This window comes from Grus americana, chromosome 2 (assembly GCF_028858705.1).
Source record: "Grus americana isolate bGruAme1 chromosome 2, bGruAme1.mat, whole genome shotgun sequence".
NCBI lineage: Eukaryota > Metazoa > Chordata > Aves > Gruiformes > Gruidae > Grus > Grus americana.
In genome coordinates, this window is record NC_072853.1 from 68,208,354 (window position 1) to 68,229,651 (window position 21,298).

At 38.1% G+C, this 21,298-nt stretch overlaps 1 protein-coding gene across 1 annotated transcript in view; it reads right to left on the bottom strand.

Annotated features, from left to right (window-relative positions):
- The window catches only part of GABBR2 (gamma-aminobutyric acid type B receptor subunit 2), a 488,838-nt gene that overhangs the window by 252,536 nt on the left and 215,004 nt on the right, over positions 1-21,298 (bottom strand). The window contains exon 4 of the mRNA XM_054817640.1: positions 7,473-7,574. Coding sequence (XP_054673615.1) covers positions 7,473-7,574 — 102 coding nt within the window. The remainder of the gene's footprint in view (positions 1-7,472; positions 7,575-21,298) is intronic.

Here is a 21,298-nt window from a genome sequence, read left to right on the forward strand (position 1 = left end):
AGGTTTTACTCATACCTCTTCTCTACAGTCACTATAACACATTGTCAATCCCTCCTCTCCTCCTCCCTCCACCTCCACACGTTAAAAAAAAAAAATCATCACACTTTAAGAATCTATGACTGAAGTCAAAAGAGATCATTTTACTTTCATACTTAGACACATATTAAGAAAATATTCCAAAATTCAGGAGCCTATGCAGGAAAATATTTCTTCAGGTACAGGGCTAGCTTTTTTCTCATGTGAAAAATTGCTGCTAACACCTATAAAACACAGAACAGATAGCTTTTAATGACTTAATATTACCTTTTATTTCACACAAAAGCTGAGTTCTCAGCAAAAGCTTGAGCAAATCTAATTTTTCATTTCTGTTATAAAACACTTGGTTAGAATTACTAATAGCTCTTTCCCTCTCCAAGGAAAAAAGAAACAGATGATTCAGTGTGAATTTCAACGGCAAAAAACATTTCAGTTTTAATTAAATCAATTTATAAAAGATTTTCAGTTTAGATAATTTCAATGTTTATTTTCTGTTCAACAGAAAATATTATGATGGACAGTCCAAAAAGATACTAGAATGCTTCTGCAATTAAATGCATGAAATTAGTATCACTCTTAGCATGGTTAAAGCTGGAAAGAACGTAATATGCTTTGCTCATTCTGAACCTGTGCATTTTCAGTAAGCTTACTTCTCTTTATTTTTATATTTAGCCACAGTTTGATAAAGTAATGTAAATCTTATTGAAGCGGATTAGATTCTTTTTAAACAAATCTAACAAGGTCACATGAAACTAAATAAACAAATTACACAAATTACAGCAATAGTATTACAGTTTTTATAAGGACAATAAATAGATTTAGGAATTATGCAGCAATAAAATCTCTCATTCATTATTTCTATTTTTCACATTTTAAAAATAATTTTAGTCACTCTTGGAACTCTGACTCTGAATCACTTGACCTCACTGAACATAAAAATGCAGATTTAATATTTGAAAAAAGAGTTAAAAAGTTTGGTTAAAAAATAAATGACCCAGGACCTAGTTATTAAACTTAAAATTGAATAAATTCCTTTTCATTTTATAACATGATGAGAACCAATTTTAAAAAAAACAGATGATGTGTGGCCTCATAGTTTTAGAGCACCAGAGACTGTAGGCAGGGTGTAGAGAGTAACCCTATAGCACATGTACAGCAACGCTGCCCACTGGCTATGCGACGACCTTCAGACTGAAGGCGTAGTGCCTATGGTATGTGGTACCATGCCTTAAGACATTACTTCCACCTGATTATCACATAAACCAGAGTACGGTTCCCACAGTGACTTTTTGTTTTTACTGTAAAGCACTACAAGAACTGTATAGTTGTATAGTTCGTCGTATTTTTTCCCCCAGAAATATCCTATGCCGTTTCAATAAACTTCCTGTCTGCAAGGATTGCCTTCTACTAATATCATTGTGCAATTAGTTTGGCAATAGAATTCAGACCTAAATACTGCACAGTCAGACACATGAATATGTGGCTCCACAATTCCTTTTGTCTATAGGCAAGGAAGAAAACAGGCACGCAAGAACTCATCTCGAAAATGTTTTTCACATAAGGCATAGCAGAGACCTCATTCTAATATTGGCAGTGAATCCTATTTTCAAACATACTCTGCATCCAAGCAAATGGCTGTATTTGCTCATTTGTCCAGCTGTTAGCAGATCCCACTTCTGAATATCTGACCATCTCAATATATGACTAAGGATTTCAGGGAAGCTGGATTTTCTGTCAGGCAGGAATGTCAACCTCCAGCATGAGCTGAGCTTCTGATGCCAAAGCAGAAAATCTGCAAAGTGTGAGAACCACAACTGAACCAAGTTCTGGAGAATCCCTGATGCTCAACTAGACAGCTTCATGGCCCAAGTTCTAAATTCAGCTATGGCTCTAGAACTTGACAATCCCTCTGTCATCCTTGGGATGTATGATCAAGCCGAGATGCAATACTCAAATGTTCTTTTGCTAAATTAATGAGTTTCTGTGTTAACACATAAATTACTGGTTTTGAAGCACTCAGTACAGTAAGGAAGACATTGATATGTCTGTGTTCACCAAAAGGTTTGGATGGTATCCAACCACAAACTGACTGAAGATCAAAAGAAATATTCTATTACCACCTATTAAAGAATAAGTCATGAGTCCTCCATTTAAAGTATTATGCCATTGAAGACTACAGCAGAAGAAAGTTGAATTCTGATTTTTTTTCCAAAGACTTAAAAGTTACAACCTTAATAATGTCCTTTTCCATGTTTTTTTATATGCAATATGCTAAGAAAATGAAGGTTTCTCTGATAGAAATATAAATCCTCAGTTCTCCCTCACATTTCTCCAGGTGTTAACCCTCTGAGGAGAGGGGAAAATTGTTATCCACATATGCTCAGTACTGGCCAGAGATGGATCCAAGAAGATAATGCTGAGAGTGGGTAAATAAAGTGACTGGAGGTAGGATCCAGTGAGAAAAAAAGGCACATGGGAAGGAGAGACAGACCCAATAAGGAATGTAGGTAATGAGTACTTACACTTTTTAGGCAAAGACAGAACAAATAGCTGGGGACGTAGCAGTAGGCTTGCTTGAGATCAAAATTGAATAAGGAGCTTAGAAGGGAGAATTAGGACTTTTCAAGAGTATGGCAAATAGGAGGCTTGACAAAAATTAGTGTTAGGACAACTGCAATTTCGGAAAATAAGCCCAGAAGAAAATGGAACAACAATCTAGACAAAGGTACTCAGAGGGAGATGAGAAATGTGTCCCCCTCCACATTTTTCCCAAATTTTTTCCTAAAGAATTGCAGTCATCATGGTAAATAAGCCCAGATCCATTTGATACCAGGCTTTGGTCTGCTGGTTGTGTCTTCCATAGGAGACACTGAAGCTTCAAATTCATGCAGCTGCGCATAGCTCAAATCCCTTGCAGAGATTTTATCTGGATGGACGGTAAAGTCAGCACTGATGTTTATCAGTGCTCACAGGTCTGGGTATATGCCCACATTATAGTCTCATGCAAAGAGAGACACCAGGCACTTACTGGGGCATAATTTTTTTCCCCCTTCAGTGACACTGTTAACTGAATATCAACCAGCATGATTTCCTGGCATGGATATACTATTCCTTTACATCAACCCTCATGGGACTGATGCAAGTTAACACAGTGTAACTTCTCTTGATCAAAGAAGTCACTCAGTGGATTCCAGCAAGTGTCAAGTACTCTTTCTTTCTCATAAAGTTGTAAATTGCTTGCATGGAGCTAAAGTGTATTTGACAGAAGAGTTTTTAATTCATGGAACTAGGCAGGTGATCTATGAGATGATTAAAAACATCCCAGGGGGAAGGCAACTCCCCTAACTGCACTTATATAAAAAGACCAACATTTAGACCATTTGCCAGATGGTGAGCTGTCATATTTACTCTTCTCGGAGACTAGAGCAGCAGTATCAGCATTTAAGCTTTGCCCCTCAGTAAGCAATACATATGTTCCCATATGGACTAAAGTTCAAACATAAGACAGGAAAAACAATTATATTTTATTTACCCACAGTTCTGGTGGACTCTCCATGAAAGCATGTTTTATAAATGAAGACTATAGCACAACCTCAGAAATGAATGACTCTCTCACTCCCTTCTTTCTTTCTTATAGGTGATGATATTATTCACCCACTAAGTATAAAGTGTCCTTGGTACTTGTGGTGGGTTGACCCAGGCAGAACACCAGGTGCCTACCAAAGCCGCTCTATCACTCCCCTCCTCAGCTGGAAAGGGGAGAGAAAATATAACAAAAGGTTCACGGGTCGAGATAAGGACAGGGAGAGATCACTCACCAATTATTGTCACAGGCCAAACAGACTCAACTTGGGGAAAAAATAATTTAATTTATTATCAGTCAAATCAGAGTAGGGTAATGAGAAAATAAAAACAAACCTTATAACACCTTCCCCCACCACTCCCTTCTTCCCAGGCTTAACTTCACTCCTGATTTTCTCTACCTCCTCCCCCCCAGCAGCAAAGGGGGACGGGGAATGGGGGTTGTGGTCAGTTCATCACATGTTGTCTCTGCTGCTCCTTCCTCCTCAGGGGGAGGAGTCCTCACACTCTGCCTCTGCTCCAGCATGGGGTCCCTCCCATGGGAGACAGTCCTCCATGAACTTCTCCAACCTGAGTCCTTCCCATGGGCTACAGTCCTTCACGAACTGCTCCAGCGTGTGTCCCTTCCACGGGGTGCAGACCTTCAGGAGCAAACTGCTCCAGCGTGGGTCCCCCACGGGGTCACAAGTCCTGCCAGCAAACCTGCTCCAGCGCGGGCTCCTTTCTCCATGCGTCCACAGGTCCTGCCAGGAGCTTGCTCCAGCACGAGCTTCCCACAGGGTCACAGCCTCCTTTGGCTCTGGCGTGGGGTCCTCCACAGGCTACAGGTGGAATCTCTACACCCCCTCATCCTTCCTCCATGGGCTGCAGGGGGACAGCCTGCCTTCCGTGGTCTTCTCCATGAGCTGCAGGGGAATCTCTGCTCCAGCACCTGGAGCACCTCCTCCCCCTCCTTCTGCACTGACCTTGGTGTCTGCAGAGTTGTTTCTCTCACATATTCCCACTCCTCTCTCCAGCTGAAGTTTTCCACTGTGCAGATTTTTTCCCCTTCTTAACTCTGTTATCCCAGAGGCACTACCACCACTGCTGATTGGCTTGGCCTCGGCCAGTGGTGGGTCCATCTTGGAGCCGACTGGCATTGGCTGTGTCAGACTTAGGGGAAGCTTCTAGCAGCTTCTCACAGAAGCCACCCCTGCAGCCCCTCCACTACCAAAACTTTACCACGCAAACCCAATACAGCACTACTGGCAGCTGAGTAGTACAAGTCCTGAAGACAGTGAGGATCAAGACATCTAAGATGCTCCACTGAGGGATGACGAACAACTTGTCTCCTCCACTGCCATTTCTGACAGCCTCAGATATGAGGCACTCTTTAGCCTTTTCAGAGTTTTTGAGTGATGCACATCATGCTGGAATAGGCAGCTATTTCTTTTTTCAGCCTGCACAGCTTCCCTTCTGTGATCAGATTTTAATCTGTCTCATTTCTAATGAATAACACCACAATGCTGTATTACACAGCTTTCCAGAGAAGGATGGCTACAATATCTCATCTGCCAGGAAAAGTCAATGTCTTGGCAGGCTCTTTATGAAATATCTAAATTGAACAGCTCAGATACTCTGTCATATTCTCTACCATGTATCTGACAGTCAAGATGTTATTAATAAATCTACTCAAAGCTGTGTAACTTTGTCAACAGAGGTATCCACATGTTCTGCCCTCTAAGTGCCTGCATGTCCACTTGAAGAACTACAGCTGAGCCTTCAGCCTTAGCTATGGAATCACTGATGGTGAATGTGAACTAGAGGATGTCAGCTCCCACCATCATAACACACTGGCAAAATCTGCTGATGTCTCTGTTAGTGTGCACGTCCCTTGCTTAGATTGAGGCCGCATCCAAACCTGTTCCTGGTCCAAAATTTTAGAATTTAATTAACTTGACTGTTAGAATAAGAGATGGTGTTCGGTCAGTATTCAAAACACCTATTGTATTTGGGAAATCAGATGGAAATGGTTTCATTGAATTGGAATTCATATATTGCAAATTTTTTGTCCTGCATGCAAGATACAAGAAAGTTGGAAGCAGAAATGTTATTGCTCATACAATTTGCCTGTGCATGCTTAGAATTTTTAAGCATTTAGGTTGATGAACAAATGCATGTCCTCCAACATCCCTTTCTCTGTATACAAAAATGAATTTTAAAGATATCCTTAAGCCTAAATTTACTTTCCAACTGTGATTCAAAGAGGCTAGAGTCAATGTAGTAAAAGTTAAGGTGATGCTGGAAAAAATATAGAATATATATTTCTGCAAATCATGACACATATTTCTATTTTGTACTGCATAATAATTAATTTTATTAATTTAAACTGTGTTTATGAAAAGGAAAGGTATTTTATGTCTTTTTTAATCCAAGTACACTAAGCAGATACCAGTTTACTTATATTAGGTTTACACCTTGAAAAAAAGGAATGAACATTTTTAGAACTGGATGGCTATGTTGTGCCTGACGTATGTGCCTAAGGACAAGTAACTCTGTACTCCTCTAAAGAATAAGTGATTGCCTAGATAATTACTTTTTTATTATTGTAATAATTTGTTTTGAAGAACAAATCAAGAGCTAACAATATACTGTTTGATAGAGTCTCCTGGTCTTCCCTGTAAAACAGCCACCAGGCTAGAATCTCATTGCTTCTTCTAACCTTCATCCTAAATATACATGCTTATATGCATTTTTTCTTGTTATTACATCACGCACTGGTTTATAGCTCTGTCTTCAGAATTGTTAGTTTTCTGATGCCAGGGGTTAAAGACCTTGTTAAAAAAGCGGACTTTAGTGATAACACATCCTGGAGTCTTTTCAACCCCAGACAGGAAATGTAAACTGGCTTAGACTGGACAGACACAAATGGCTTCCTATAAACATAATCTTTACCTATTTATACTTTAAACATTCAGGCTTGCATCTCTAGTCTGTGGGAATAATAAAGTATACTCAGTTTACCATGCTTCAGACCTTTTTCAGTTAGTTTCAGTAGTGGCCTAGTCTTATACCAGTCGGTATCCTTGCTTTAGTTTTTTAATACCATTCAGTTTATTAGGGTTTTTAAAAACCTGTTTTACACATATTTAAGTATTTGCAGGATTATGGCTTTGATTGTCTGTTTTACATATTTGATGCCAGCAATGATTTGGTATTCACTATTTAAAAGTGCTTGCTCTTGCTGTTCAATTTTTTCATGTTCATATGCAGTTTAAGACTCATATCTCCCAAGTCTAGTTTATTGTTGGTTGCACTGCATGGTAATGCTAAAATATAGTTTTAATTTTATGAGATGCCAGGAACCTAATAAATCATTATATTAAGAAAAGGATGGTATTCTGCTATCAAATTTATTTTTCCTTTTTTTTCCCCTGTAATTCATATGAAATAATGTAGATGATTATAAGCAAAGAATTCAATCTAAAATGTGTAATGAAGCTAATGGAAAGATGCTCAATGCTTTTGCTACATGATAATTTACCTTCAAAGGGTTCTGGTTCTAAACCTCAAGAGCTTTCACACGTATATCACTAAGACCGGTGTTTTAGGTACAAACATTAAGCCATCAACAACTTGCTTTACTTTGTGTCCTTATGAGGAAGTATAAAAGTATTTACTATATGCATGGGCAGTCATTGAATTAAGCAGGAGAAGGCCCTCAAAATGCCATTTGTTAACCTGGCCATGCAATGGAATGTAGTAATATATCATGCTAATTTTGTTTTATTAGCCTTCTTCATAGGAAAAAAAAATATCAAAATGCCATGACATAATCATCACTTTCTCTTTATTCCTCAACCAGCAGCACATACCTTAAGCTTCTTTACACTCGTGCAAGGATCATTGGAGAAACTTTCTGTATCTGAAATCTCGATGTCTTCACCATACAGGACGCCAGTCAGATCATTCCTCACCTGTCAGAAGTTGAGAAAAAGGCAAACTAGTGAACTGACACTCAGTGAGGAGGAAGCAGATGGACTGTATTTATCACTGTAATGACAAGCAATGATCTTGACGATCATTGCACCCATGTTTCTTTTTCCATTTTGCATAAAATCTGATCAAGACACTATTTTACCACTATAATCTACTATCAATGGGTGTACTACATAAAGAGCTTTACTGAGTATGACAAAAAGTTCACAGTGGGCTCCCACTTTGCATCATGGGGATGGACAATTCTTGTGTATTTCCAGTGCTGTTAAGACCAAAATCTTTCTTGTAGCTGGAGTGATGTTTGAGACTGTATATAAGGAAAAGACTCATCAAGAAAACTCTTACATATTCTCAGTGCTGAGGGCTGATTTAAACCACCATCAACTGGTCCTAGCATGAATCAGCAGAGCTTAGCTTACACCAGATAGGGTTTGGTAAAGCTTAATGAACTCCTCTGTGCCCTCCCCTTTTCTTAGAGCATGCATCTCACTGCATGGGGCAGCAAGTGGTATGGTTTGCTTAAAGGTGACACAAGCAACCATTATGCAACAGATTTTCTCACCCGTTTGGTTTTTTTTTATAGTTGCAAGATTCTGTCCTCTTTGAGCTGCCCAATAGCACAAAGAAGCCAGATAGCATAGAAAGCAATGTAGGTTACAGGTTCAAGGGTTTGTTTTTTTTTTTTTTCATATAACTACCTCAAGGTTTTCTGTCTTAATCACTGCTGGTTTTCCTTCAGCCACATGACTGCAAAAACAGAGTTTCACATTACTGGTCCTAATAGATGAGCAAAATTAATTTTAGCTGAAGATAATGTGGTCATAGACTGAAATGTAGAGAGCAGCACCCCAATTTTAATTTAATAAAATTATGATCACATTCATTGCACTGTCTTTTTTATTTGTTTGTTATATCAGAAATAGGAGAAGCAAATCACAGTGCAAAACAGGTATCTCAAATGCAAACAAAATACAATATATGGAAGAGAAATATATCTGTTATTAAAAAGGAAAATTTAGAAGTGTATAAATCACATGCAGATACTTTCCAATGACCCTCTCTATGGGTTGTTGGAATTATGCATTTTAAATCTCCCTCCTAACTCTCCTTTTCCTTGGCTTCTTTGAGGGAGAAGCACAGTCCATTCAAAACAATCTAAAAATATTTGATATATATAGCGACACGGTCAAGTAAAGTAGAGGAAGCAGTATCCATCCTTCAGCAGTAGGAACTTGTTCATTTGAACTGAAATAACCATAATGTTTATATAAAGAGAAGACATTTTATCCATGCAAAAATAAGACTCGGCTATTGCTAAATTTCCTGGGTGGAAAGTCTGTCACACTCATGCCTAAGTATACAGTAAAAGCAAGGGGATGCACTGAGACATGAAAGGTCACAGGTGAGACTTCTGAGTTCTGCTGGCAGCTTTGCTTTCAAGACAAACCCATCTCTTCAGTAATCCTTCAGCCTTTCTTTAATATATGTTTGTGTGTATCCTCTCAATCTATGCATGGTAGTCATTCTGCAGGGTGTATTTCATACTTTTGTGTTTACCATGCAACTAATTTATTTTTTTCATTATGCTGTTTAACTTAGATAGCCATGCAGTTTTGGTAAAAAAGATGAATGTTAAAACTATCTTTGTGCTTTTGCAAATTTCTTCACGACAAAGAAGCATAATCTGGTTTCTGCAATGTAGTAATTGCATTAATTGATCCTCAAACAGCATTCCACCTTTTTGATGTTCCCTTTAAGTTGCTTTTGCCAAGTTTCTTGGTTGACCAATGAAGTATTCCCTGAATATCATTACTACTCTGGCTGCCTTAATGACTTCTTTCATGGCCTCTGCTTCATCTTAGCCCTTTTAGCTATGCTTTAAAATTGCTAAGACATATTTTTACATTATAACCTTTTACAATGACTAAAACAAGTGGACATATAGGTAATTTTTTATTTAAAAATATTTTATTTTACAGAAGCAACAGTCAGAATGGTCAGTCCACCAAGATTTAAGTTATAACCTTCATCCTTTTGTGACGTTATAACCACTTCTTAAGCACATTCTGTGAAAATGTATTCATTGACAAAAAATGATCAGTAGTGACTCCTTTTTCTGCTAGTGTACTAGTAAAATGAATGATTGATGTTTTAGATCCAGCAATGCTATTAACTGCTACTTATGATACAGGTCTTTCTTGATACAAGGAAAAATTGCTTTTCTGAAACAAACCATCAGTGACAACAAAAGAAAATAGACCTCTCTTGATCATAGTTTAGCTAATGTCCAAAATCCTTCTACCTAGTATAAAAGTTCACTAAAACTATCATGTGTTACTTATAAAAAGTAAAATTTTCCTTAGCTAACAGAACTGTACTTTCCAAAGGCATATAACTTGTTATATGCTTCTACCCTATACTGTCCCACCTTCTTCTGTAAAACAAGAAATTGTTTAGTTGCAGGTTTGCTTTTCTGATATTTTCTTGATTTTTTTCTGGAGCCATTTCTAGTCCTTCTTTTAATCTCCGAGAGACTAGATCAACATTCCTCAGCTGATCTGAGTAGAAAACAGCTGATTCACCAAATACAGTTTAGTCAAATTAGACCATTAACATGAGAAAAATGATAAAAAAATAAACATTAAATATTATTAAAATAGACTAACACTTATACATAGGTTTCAGTGGAGGGCACAAGGCTGACATTTGATTAGACTTCAGACTGTCTTCTGACTAGGTGTGATTCCTTCCCTTCAGAACTTGTTCATGAATATGCAATTGAGGTATTCAATTGCATATTAATTTTTTTCTGAGCAACACTTATTTACATTCAGCCACTGAGAAATTTCTTTGACATCCCCTACCCCATCTGCTAGAACTCCACTACTCTGTGGCTTCAGAGCTCTTAGACTTTTCATTAGACTACTGACTAACCTCCCAAAAGAGACTCCTTATTAGATTTGGTGCCAGAGAAGTTGGAAATCTTTTCACTGCCACAATCAGATATTGGATGCTTTTCAGATGCATCTGTTGTGGAGGTTTTGCCAAAAGAAAGGTGTTTCTTTCCCATTATCATAGCAAGGTATTAGGAGCTTTACAAGAATTTACAAAGTTTACATTAGTTTTCTAGAAGACTTAATGTTGGAGGTTTTTTTCCCTTTCAATGCTATGACCTAGTCAGACAAATCTCATCGTGTGCCAGGTCCAGGGGTATTTCCACTACATTTTCCAGTCTTCGTTTCCTATTTCCATACTTTTTTGTCACCATCCTCAGGTTCTTTTCTTTCTTTCTAAATATTCTAAATATCTCAGAATTGAAACTTGTGGTTTTCTTCCTACAGAAGTTCTTCACTTCTTTCAAAAAAATTTAACTACAGAATTTTCTGATTTAGATTTGCATCCAACGTCAGAATTCGCAAAGCCTCACCTCCAGTTCTACAGCTGCCGACTCCTGTAGCAAATGTTGCAATTTTGGATTAAATTTGTGAAACTCAGAATACAAAATGCTGCATGTTTTGTTTTAGCAGATGCTTGCAGTCCTGGAAAGAGTATCACCAGTGGTACGAGCAGTTTATAGCTCAGGTCCGAGTAAAGAAAGTTATAAAATACTTCTGCTTCTTGGTTGTGTAGAATAAGATAATTTCAACTGGAGGAAACCGCTGTAGAAAGTTGCAACAAAACTGCATTAAGCTCTGGTGGGGATCTGCAGCTCCTAAGTAAATCTTGCACTGACTTAGAATACAGAAGTAGTATAATTCCATGTGGTTTTAGTCCCTTGTTAAAAATTTAATGAAGGTTGTAGCTCTATATCTGTTTATATAAATTTTACGCACTTTAAAGACACCAACATTTCATTTTCCCAAAACAGGGATTACCAGACTTGAGCATCAATAAACCTGGAAGGTTTCACAAACAACTGCTTAGAGACCCTCGTCCTTCACTCACAGCACAAAAAGAAAGAGTACTTTTACACTGCTCTGTGTACATAGCTGGATGAAATCAGTATTTCACCATACTACATATTTAATAGATCTATGTGGGCAACTTAAAAAATTACTAGGGTGCAAATATGTTTACCCAGCAGCAAGCTCCAAAAAATGAAGGCTTTATATCATGTGTAAGGGATGCATTTGCCGGAAGAAAAGGATGGCCCTTGTGCTTGAGGCAATGGATGGGACTCAAGAGAACTGCGTTTTACCCCTCATGCTGCCAGAGCTGCTCTGTTACACAGCTCATATGACCTAAACAAGATTTTAAATTTTGCTACCAAGCCTGGCTGTATCTTTTTTCTGTGAAGTGGATGGCAGCAATACTTGCCTACCTCATAGCTGTTGTATCAAATTCAGTGATGTTTGAGAGGCAAACAACAAAGTTCCTGACCCTGCACCTGTGAAGGAAGAAATACAGGGGTTTTGAGGAGCCAGGAACCTGTGTTGCCGAGGAAGAAGTGAATTTCTTTAATCTCCAGCAAATTGAGAGAGTAGACAGAAGACTAAATGGGTTGTAAAAAAAAAAAAAAAGAAAGAGTCTAGATGGGACCAAATTACGACACTCTTGTGGTATGAGGAAAGATGGATTTAGGTTTAAGGAAAGGAAATGAATGTTGGGGAGCAGCATGGGCCGGCTGCTCCCTAAGGAAGGGGGACGCGAGTGCAATAACACAGCCACCAAACCAGGGACCTCACCAGCCAGTGCCCCAGTGAGGGCACCTGCACAGGCCTGGGGAAAACAGCCAGTTTCAGCCATGAGGCTAGACCTCCAGGCAAGTCCACAGAGATAAGGCAGGTCCAGGATAAAGCTGGGAAGCCCATCCATGAGTGTGGGACAGGATCAGGTCTGGTGACAATAACCAGGGTCAGACACAGAGCTCTGATTGCTGAGCAGGTCCGTACTGAGAAGACAGGTCTAAGGACAAGCCAGGACATGGGTCCAAACCAACAGGGTCCGTGCCAGGCATGGTGGTGATGGACTGAGAGAGAGACCAGCACCCCCCAAGCATCCCTGGGGCAGCAGGGACTGATGGAGCTGGGCTGTGCTGAAATGGGGTCCTGGGCAGGATGGGGGGAGCCTTAGGGGGCCAGTTAGGGGCAGAAGGGACTTTTGATGCTCTCAGGCCCTGACACCGACTTTGGGCTGCTGGCATGTTTCTTATGATCTCCATATGATGATTCTCTGCCTACAATTCCTACCTCACAAGGATACAAAAGTGTATTGATTTTGTTTTAGGTGAGCAGATGTTGCTCACTTCAGTGGGATTATTAGTGTGAGCACCTGTTCACAAGTACTAAATAGCTAGCATCCATTTCACAACAATATTTCATTTTCATCAAGGCAATTTTATCCCTTTTTCCCAGGAAAATAGTAAAGAAAGGTGATATTCCTGATGAATTGTCAATCTAATGATGATAGTTTGGATTCAGGGGTCTCCACCGATCAATGGTTCAAAGTCGGTTTCAGATTATACTTTTAAAGGCACAGGTTGCTCATTTAATCCCAACTCTGCCAGTTCCAAAATAAATTTAATAATTTTTAGATTAATCATACTACTTTGCTTTTAACAGATATTTCTGATGACCTTTTGGTTCACTAAAGCTGCATGTAAGTACTGCAAGCTAAATCCTTGTTGTTCAGCATAGTCTAATCCTACCAGATGTTGATCATAAGAGACTCCTAATGAATGAGAACTGGTCAGACCAGATGGATTATACAGTCAGATATTTTACTGAGATTTCCTGCTGCCGAGATTTATACTGTATACTTTAAAATGTACTGCAGGAGTTTCAGTACAGAGACATAATTATATGTGTACAAAACAAATGCATGAATTATAAGAAAAAAAATATTTCCTCATTACATGGACAAAATGTAAATTGTAATTGCAAAGGACAGATTACAATTTCTGGGATTAGTAAAGAGAGAGAGATCTCACCACATATGATGTATTACAAGCAAACATAATTATCCTTATTTTCATTCCAATGAAACAAACACACTACTCATAATTAGAGGCTTAGAAGCATTAAGTGAAACTTACTTTCAAGAAATATTGTATCTGGAGAAGAGAAGTTGTGTAATACTAAATACTGATACTTGTCATTGCCCTTAGATATAGAAGAAAACTGAGGTACACTTTCATTGATGTACACATCATTTGGGATTACAAAAATGAAAGAGGAAATAGAACCTTATTTTGAGCAGAGAGACAACACAAAAGATAAAGCATAGATAAACCAAAAGGAAAGAGTAAAATATTATTTGAGGTATTAGGAAAGAGTCCCACTTACAGGAAAATTAAAAAACTAAATATATCTTATTGTGTAAACGAGAAATACAATCAGGGGTGTGTTGGATTTCCTTTTTGGTTCAGATATTTTTTAAAAAATCACATATTGTGTGTGGTTTTCAAGGTGAGAGGAAGGGAAGAAGGAACCCTGGAATATCGGGCTTTTACTTGGGAAAACTGCCAGTACGGGCTTTCAAGAAAAATATGAGTTTTTTCATTGACATAGGACTCTAGCACATAGATCTAACCTGGAAACAAATGCAATCAATATAACTCTTGTCTGCAAGAAGTGCCTGAGTGTTTCAGACCGAGAATTTTGGACTAGAGTAATAATAATAGTACTAACAATAACAGAACAAAAATAGGATATTGTATTGGTTTAATTTTTTTTTACATATAACTACATTCTCCAGTTAAAAAATGCTAATTTTCTTCCTTTCTGCCTGGGATGTCAATGTGGTAAATACGACTTCACATAAAACCCACCTATGCATGCATGACTACCAAACAGATAATACCTATTTAAACATAAACCTGTATAAAGTCACATATAAAATGCTCTAATTTCCCCCCAAATTCTCTGAAGCAGAAAAATTTCCTGTTTTTTGGTCACAGAAGCTAAAAGTAATCATGAATTGATGTTAAACGTTAATAGTTGTGGATAAAAAGAATTAATGGGAATTTAGGGTTCTTGTGGTGGGGGGGATATTTATTAGGGGTTTTTAAGTTGACTTACAAACAGTTTGAGTTAGAAGGTGATTTCTCTGCAACAAAAAAGAGAAAATCAGTCCACCTTATCGAGAAGTGGATCACGTGCTATCAGGCTTTCGAAGAGGCCAGCATATTATAGTGAAATAAAAATTGAGCTACGAAAAAGAAACAGGGATCTGCACTATGCCAACATACGAACAGATTAAGTTCCACTTACCCTACAAGCATGTTAAAGACCTGCACAATAGATTCCACAGGACTTTAAGCAGTCCAAAGAAACAAACTCTCTTCAATAAGACTGGACGCTAAGACAAGTAAACACACAACTGAGTAGCACAGGGAAAAGGCACGGTACCTTCCTTATTGGTAAAAATGCATAATGCATTGCAAAGCCAGAAAGGATCCCAAAGATAGTAGGCAAGGATTGAAAGTTAATGATATATGCTATAAGAAATAACAGCAGTACACATGAAGATTTCAGGGGCGCTGGTGAACAAAACTGTAGAAGAAAATACACACAAAATATACTTCTGGTTCCTTCAGCATGAGATGCCCTCTACAAAACTGAAGGCAACGTGATGCTGGTGGCTTCCAGATAAATAGGACAACCACTCGTTTACAAGCTTATCAGACTTGACTCTTAGAGACAGCAGAACAAAAGCGAACAGTCTGGAGGTTGTAGTATTATACAATAGTAATTTTCATGCCAGGTATTATGAAAGTAAATAGAAACGATATTGAGAATAGATTATTTAATAGTTTGTAAACCAATGCCAGTAGCACAAGTAATTAAGCAAGAAATTAGAAATGCTTGTTTATTATAGCAAGTGAACGTAATAGGACTACTGAAAGTTGTTGCAAGCATTCAAGTAACTAGGAGTACTGAAACACTGAACACTTTATCTTAGAGGGAATGTAGAGGCAGACAAATAAAGACACTCCATATAATTGTATGTGGACTGTAATTAGAACATAGAATGCAAAACATAGAATATATCTGTATCTTCTTCTGACAAAATTTCACAAGGGTTAGAGTATGTGTTTAGACAAAAAGAATACAGAAATAAAAAATCTTTTAAAAACTACTCAGAATACATGGTAAATCTGTTTTACATTGGTAAATTTGGTTTAGATTAGAAAATAAGAACAGAATAAGATGGAAAGGCTCATGCTATCACAGAAAAAAGAATAAATCACAGCTTAGAAAACAATCATGAATTTCTTTTGAAGCACACACTATTACACCACCCTCAAAAACACTTTTGTAGTAGTTTTTACGTAGCAAATAGACTGATTACTGAACCAAAAATTATGGACTCAGCATCTAATTACATTATTACAGGTGGACAAGGTATAGTACTCGTTAGTAATTCTTACATACTCACACATTTCAAACACACTTACTACTCAGCAAGAGCCCATATACTAGAACAATTCTGAGCAGAATTCATTGAGAGGCTGTGCTGGTTTTGGGTGGGATAGAGTTAATGTTCTTCATAGTGGCTGGTACGGGGCTGTGTTTTGGATTTGTGCTGAAAACAGTGTTGATAACCCAGGGATGTTTTCGTTACTGCTGAGCAGTGCTTACACAGAGCCAAGGCCTTTTCTGCTCCTCACACCACCCCACCAACGAGTAGGCTGGGGGTGCACAAGAAGTTGGGAGGGGACACAGCCGGGACAGCTGACCCCAACTGACCAAAGGCACAGTCCATACCATATGACGTCATGCTCAGCATATAAGGGGCTGGGGGAAGAGGAAGGAAGGGGGGATGTTCAGAGTGATGGCATTTGTCTTCCCAAGTAACTGTTATGCCTGACAAAGCCCTGCTTTCCTGGAGATGGCTGAACTCCTGCCTGCCCATGGGAAGTGGGGAATGAATTCCTTGTCTTGCTTTGCTTGAGTGTGCAGCTTTTGCTCTACCTATTAAACTGTCTTTACCTCAACCCACGAGTTTTCTCACTTTTACTCTTCTGATTCTCTCCCCCATCCTGCCGGGGGGCTGTGAGGGATTCAGTTGCTGGCCAGGGTTGAACCACAACAGATTGATAATTCAAACAAAGCAACAAGAATTATAATTAAATATTGTTTAAGAAAATGTTATCAGTGCCAAAAGAGCTATGATTTATAATTGCAAAAGGAAGTGTCTTTATGTAAAATCCTCCATGATTAAGCAGAATGAAAGCAATAGTAACATTTACACACTTACAGTCCCTCCATCCATGATGGATGAAATATTTTTTATTCCAACACTAACTAGGAAAGGTGTTACATGGATATTGCCAAAGTTAAGATAAATGGGCATTTCTAAGGAATGAGTCATGTCATCCATAAATAGATGTCTAAAACAGGTGAGATGGATTGCACCCTGGAAGTGCCTCTCTCTTCTCTCCATTAACTATAAATGGAGCTTAGATGACTCTGAGATACAGACAATTACAGACAGCTGAACTGTAGCTGAATCCCAGGTCTCAAAATATAACCCTGTCTCAAAATGTTGTTCCAGTACCGGTAGCACACACTGAAACTTAGAAACCTCAAAGATCCCAAACCTTCCTAAAATGTTCTCAGAACTAGGTCAGAGGAGCGGGCTACTTCCCTGCATCCTTTCTCAACCTGGCCACCCAGCCACCGAGGGAGAACACACAGGTTTGTCTTCTACTTCTTGGCTGGTAGAGGAGGTTAGTACAAACCACGAGTTTTGTGAAAAGCTTGGAAGTCTTTACCTATCCGGGATTTTTTCTTTCAGAAAACCTAGGCCAAGTTTGAAGTTTTACCGTACACTCAGGTGCTGTACTGAAGCTATAGTCATTTGCTAATGGTTTAATTGCATCAGACTCAGGGGACTATGTCAACATTTATGAAAACCTCAGTATCCAGGAGTAAGTGTTGTTATCAACTGAAAACTATGAATACAAGCCTCAGTGGGAAACTAAAAAGATACGTTTACCTAATATAAAAGTTGTATGGCATTTTGATGAAGGGGAGATTATAGAAAACATACCTGTGAGAATACAGATGATATGAGATTATTACTATTTCAATAATCCTCCAAAATAGCAATCTACATTCCTCAGACTTCTTAAATGCAGAAAGGTCAGCAATATCAAGATGAGATTTAATTCTGTTCTATGCCTGATCTATGGGAATAGTTGTCCTCATTGGAATTCATTGGGGTATTTGGGCGTTAGGCTTTTTAGGAGCGGAGGGACAGGTTTGCTTAAAATTTGGGAACAGTTTAATAAAGTGTTTCATTAACTTACTTTCCACCTGGCAATGCGCTGCTCCAAACGGTTTTGTTTAGAACAACTTTGTAAAAAAAAGCAACCCTGTGGTTTAAACTTTGTAAGTCTATATTTTTTCTTCCAGGTGAAAAGGGGAAAACAGACACCGCTTCAGGGATATAAGATCATCACATAACAAATTTTCACCAAACGATATTGCTAATATAAATAGACATGAAAATTTTACCATATGAACCATGCTTCAGCCCCCTGTTCCTCTTCTGGAAAAATAGAGGGGAAGTTACCTTCTATCTATTCTGACCCAAATGAGTTCTGCTACATTAGAGAACTACAACAGATGCTAACTGGAGTGATACTACTGAGCAGAGACAAGTAATCAGGAGATTTAAAAAAAAAAAAAAAAAGTCCTCTTTTTCTCCATTGTGTATAATTTACATTTAAAGAACTTTTTTCACTTGCACTTGCCTGTTAAATTGTGCCATTCTTTTCTGTTTTCTTAAGACTGGAATTTTGTAGCACATTGTATTGAGGACTGTAACTTTAATCCATTTGGAGACTAAAGTTAGAACAAACTAAACTGAAGATACATGACACTGAAGTAGTAATGCATTTCTTACAGTGTTATGTATTGAAATTTCATACTAATGTTTAATTTTCAAAAATAATTGAAAAAAACTTTTGGAGTCTTTAAAGTAAGAAGCATTAACTTTCTTCTGTCTTATATACTCAGATGCTCACTAATACCATTCCTGTGATCACTGGGATTATTATCTGAGGAAACAACTGATTTACAAACCCAAATGCCCACCTTCTGCACACACAAGCACTGCTGATGTCATCGTTCTGTCAAAATGCTTCAGCATCAGCTCTCTGTGACAGACACCTTCTTTGCTTTGTTCATTTTTATAATGCAGAAAACCAAAATAATTTCACAAATATTTCTGAAGCATAATTTTCTTTTGCATCCTCTCTCTTTGTGGGACCCAGCAATTCAGCAGCAGCTCAGACCTTCCAAGGCAGGAGTGTGAATCTGGCTATAATTATCAGCATCAAGAGTGTGCACTCACTCATCTGTACTGGAAGAACTGAGGAGTTATGAAACCATGAAGAACTGAGATATTGTCAGTGTTAGAGGAAAATCTCCTTCCTTCTCACTTTCAAGCCTACAATCCAGAAGAAGGTTGAAATCCACAGTTTTAGTAGTTCCCATCTTCCAGTGGCAACCACACCCTTCCCTTTGGATCTCCTCACACTACTCCGTATTTCGAATAATATACATACTATCTCATAGGCTAGCTAAAGGCTACATAACCTAGGATATGTGGGGAAAGAGATCTTCCCCAGATGCCCAACATGTTTTCATCTACAGAAAGGACATCTGTAAATTCCATCTTTAAATGGCAGCTGGTGCCCTGTCCTGTTAACTTAGCTGTTAGTACATTCTGATCTATATATTTTACAATTCTTTGTACAATGACCTATAAAATTTCTGATATGAATACTTGATAAGTTCAATTTTATTGTCATTTGATACTGCAAGAAGGTTCAAAATGTCCAAACACAACTAGTATTTTTTCTATTTGGGAAATTCATTATTCAGTGGAGTAACCTCTGACAAAGTGTCACTTCAGTGTGAATGTTCACAGATCCTCCTATGGTATTCACTCAAGTAAAACTGTTCCTTATGTCTTTTGAACACATTCTGTAATGAGACCTTAATGCTACAATTAAAACATTTGTAGGATGCAGCTGGTCCAGCCTTTAACTGTGTGAAAAATAAATCCCCTAAAAAGTATTTTCATCAGTTGCAGAACAGAAAATTTTGAGACAGAACACTGCTTTAAGAATGAGTCCTTGATGATTTCACTCTACCAAATAAGCATACACATGATGGAGTCTGCTGTCACACTTGAGACTACTATACTTCCTTGAAGATGGATCTTAGATAAAAACATGGACTTGTTGAGAAATTTGAGCTGCTTACCACGTCACCCTTAGTATTCTGATAGTTACCAAAGAGATTCTACCAGCTGAAGATGAAGTTTCTGTTCAGGACAGCACAAGAATATGCAGGAAAATAATACACAACCAACAATTATTTTTAATAAAGAAGCAGAATATGACAACGGATGTTCGACCCTTTCAACAGCTCCAAACTCTTCTGTTTCTTAAAGCAGTATATTCATATGTAAGATTTTCTATGCCAAAACAAGCAGACCAGGAAAAAAAAAAGTCCAGAAAACAAAAATATTAGGATCTATGCCTTTCATATAGGCTTAAAGCATACTGCAACAGAAAATTTGCCATAAATAAGAGCTGAAGATCCAGATACCATAATGATCTGACTAAAGTAAAAGTAACCAATATGATCCATGTCCTTCCCTTTTCTTTTTTAGGCCATCAGTGCACACAACAATACCAATTAAGGTTTTAAATAAATTAGGGGTGTACTTTCAACACAAGTTTTCCTCCATCTCACCTGCAAATTAAAATCAATAGTTTGCTGACTTGTTCAATCACCTCTTTGAGGAAGAGACATTAAGAACACTGAAGCACTGATTTCTGTGGAAACTCTCTCCGTAGAAGGAAGCAGCAGCGATGTAGGAGATGTATGGTGCCTATGCATCCGTCTTTGACTACTGCTGCTACCAGATAATGACAGCCATGGCCAAATTCTGCTCTACTGTTACTTCGCCAACTGTTATTCATTGGGGGAAACCTCACATGAATCTACCTATCAGTGATTGTTTCCTGAAGAAATGTCTTGATTTTACTGTTCTGTTTCCAAACCAAAAAGAGGAGACGCAATCCTAGAAAATATCAGAAAGGCACATGAAGTGGAAGTGGATCACGTGCAAAATTAATGATATCTAACATTTAGTTAGCATGATAATGCTACCCATTGCTTCATGAAAAGGATAAAATGAAAAATAAAGCTGGCAAACTCAAGACTAATAAAAGACACCTAGGCATACAACTTCAACTACTCAAATCTATTTTGAAAAGGTGCCATGCACTTGACACAAAATCAAATTGTGCTTTTCTGGGAAGCCCACAAAGTTGTCCCCCTGTCCCGTATACATATTGGCAAGTTGAAGTTCAAGGCTGCTTAAAGGAATGAGAAAGTTGCTAAAAGTCTGCAACAGAAAAAATAGTCGATGTTTAAAGGGCACTCTCTGGCATAAGGTGAGCTACAGTGGTTGCTGTTACCTGGGGAGAAGCAAGTTACAGGCCAAACTATTATTTTTGCTTCTAATCTCTCTTTCTCTCTCCCCCTCCTCCCCCCTAGGAACTGATAATGGCACTATCATCTATTACATTGCTGATTCTCCCAAATTCATCATGAGAGACATGAGTGTCCTCTGCTGAAGGCTTTGGAGAGTAACCATTTCTGTTAAAAAAACCAAAGAACTTAAAAATGTGCAGAAGCCATAATCACATTCTTTTTGGAAAGCAGGAAGTTAG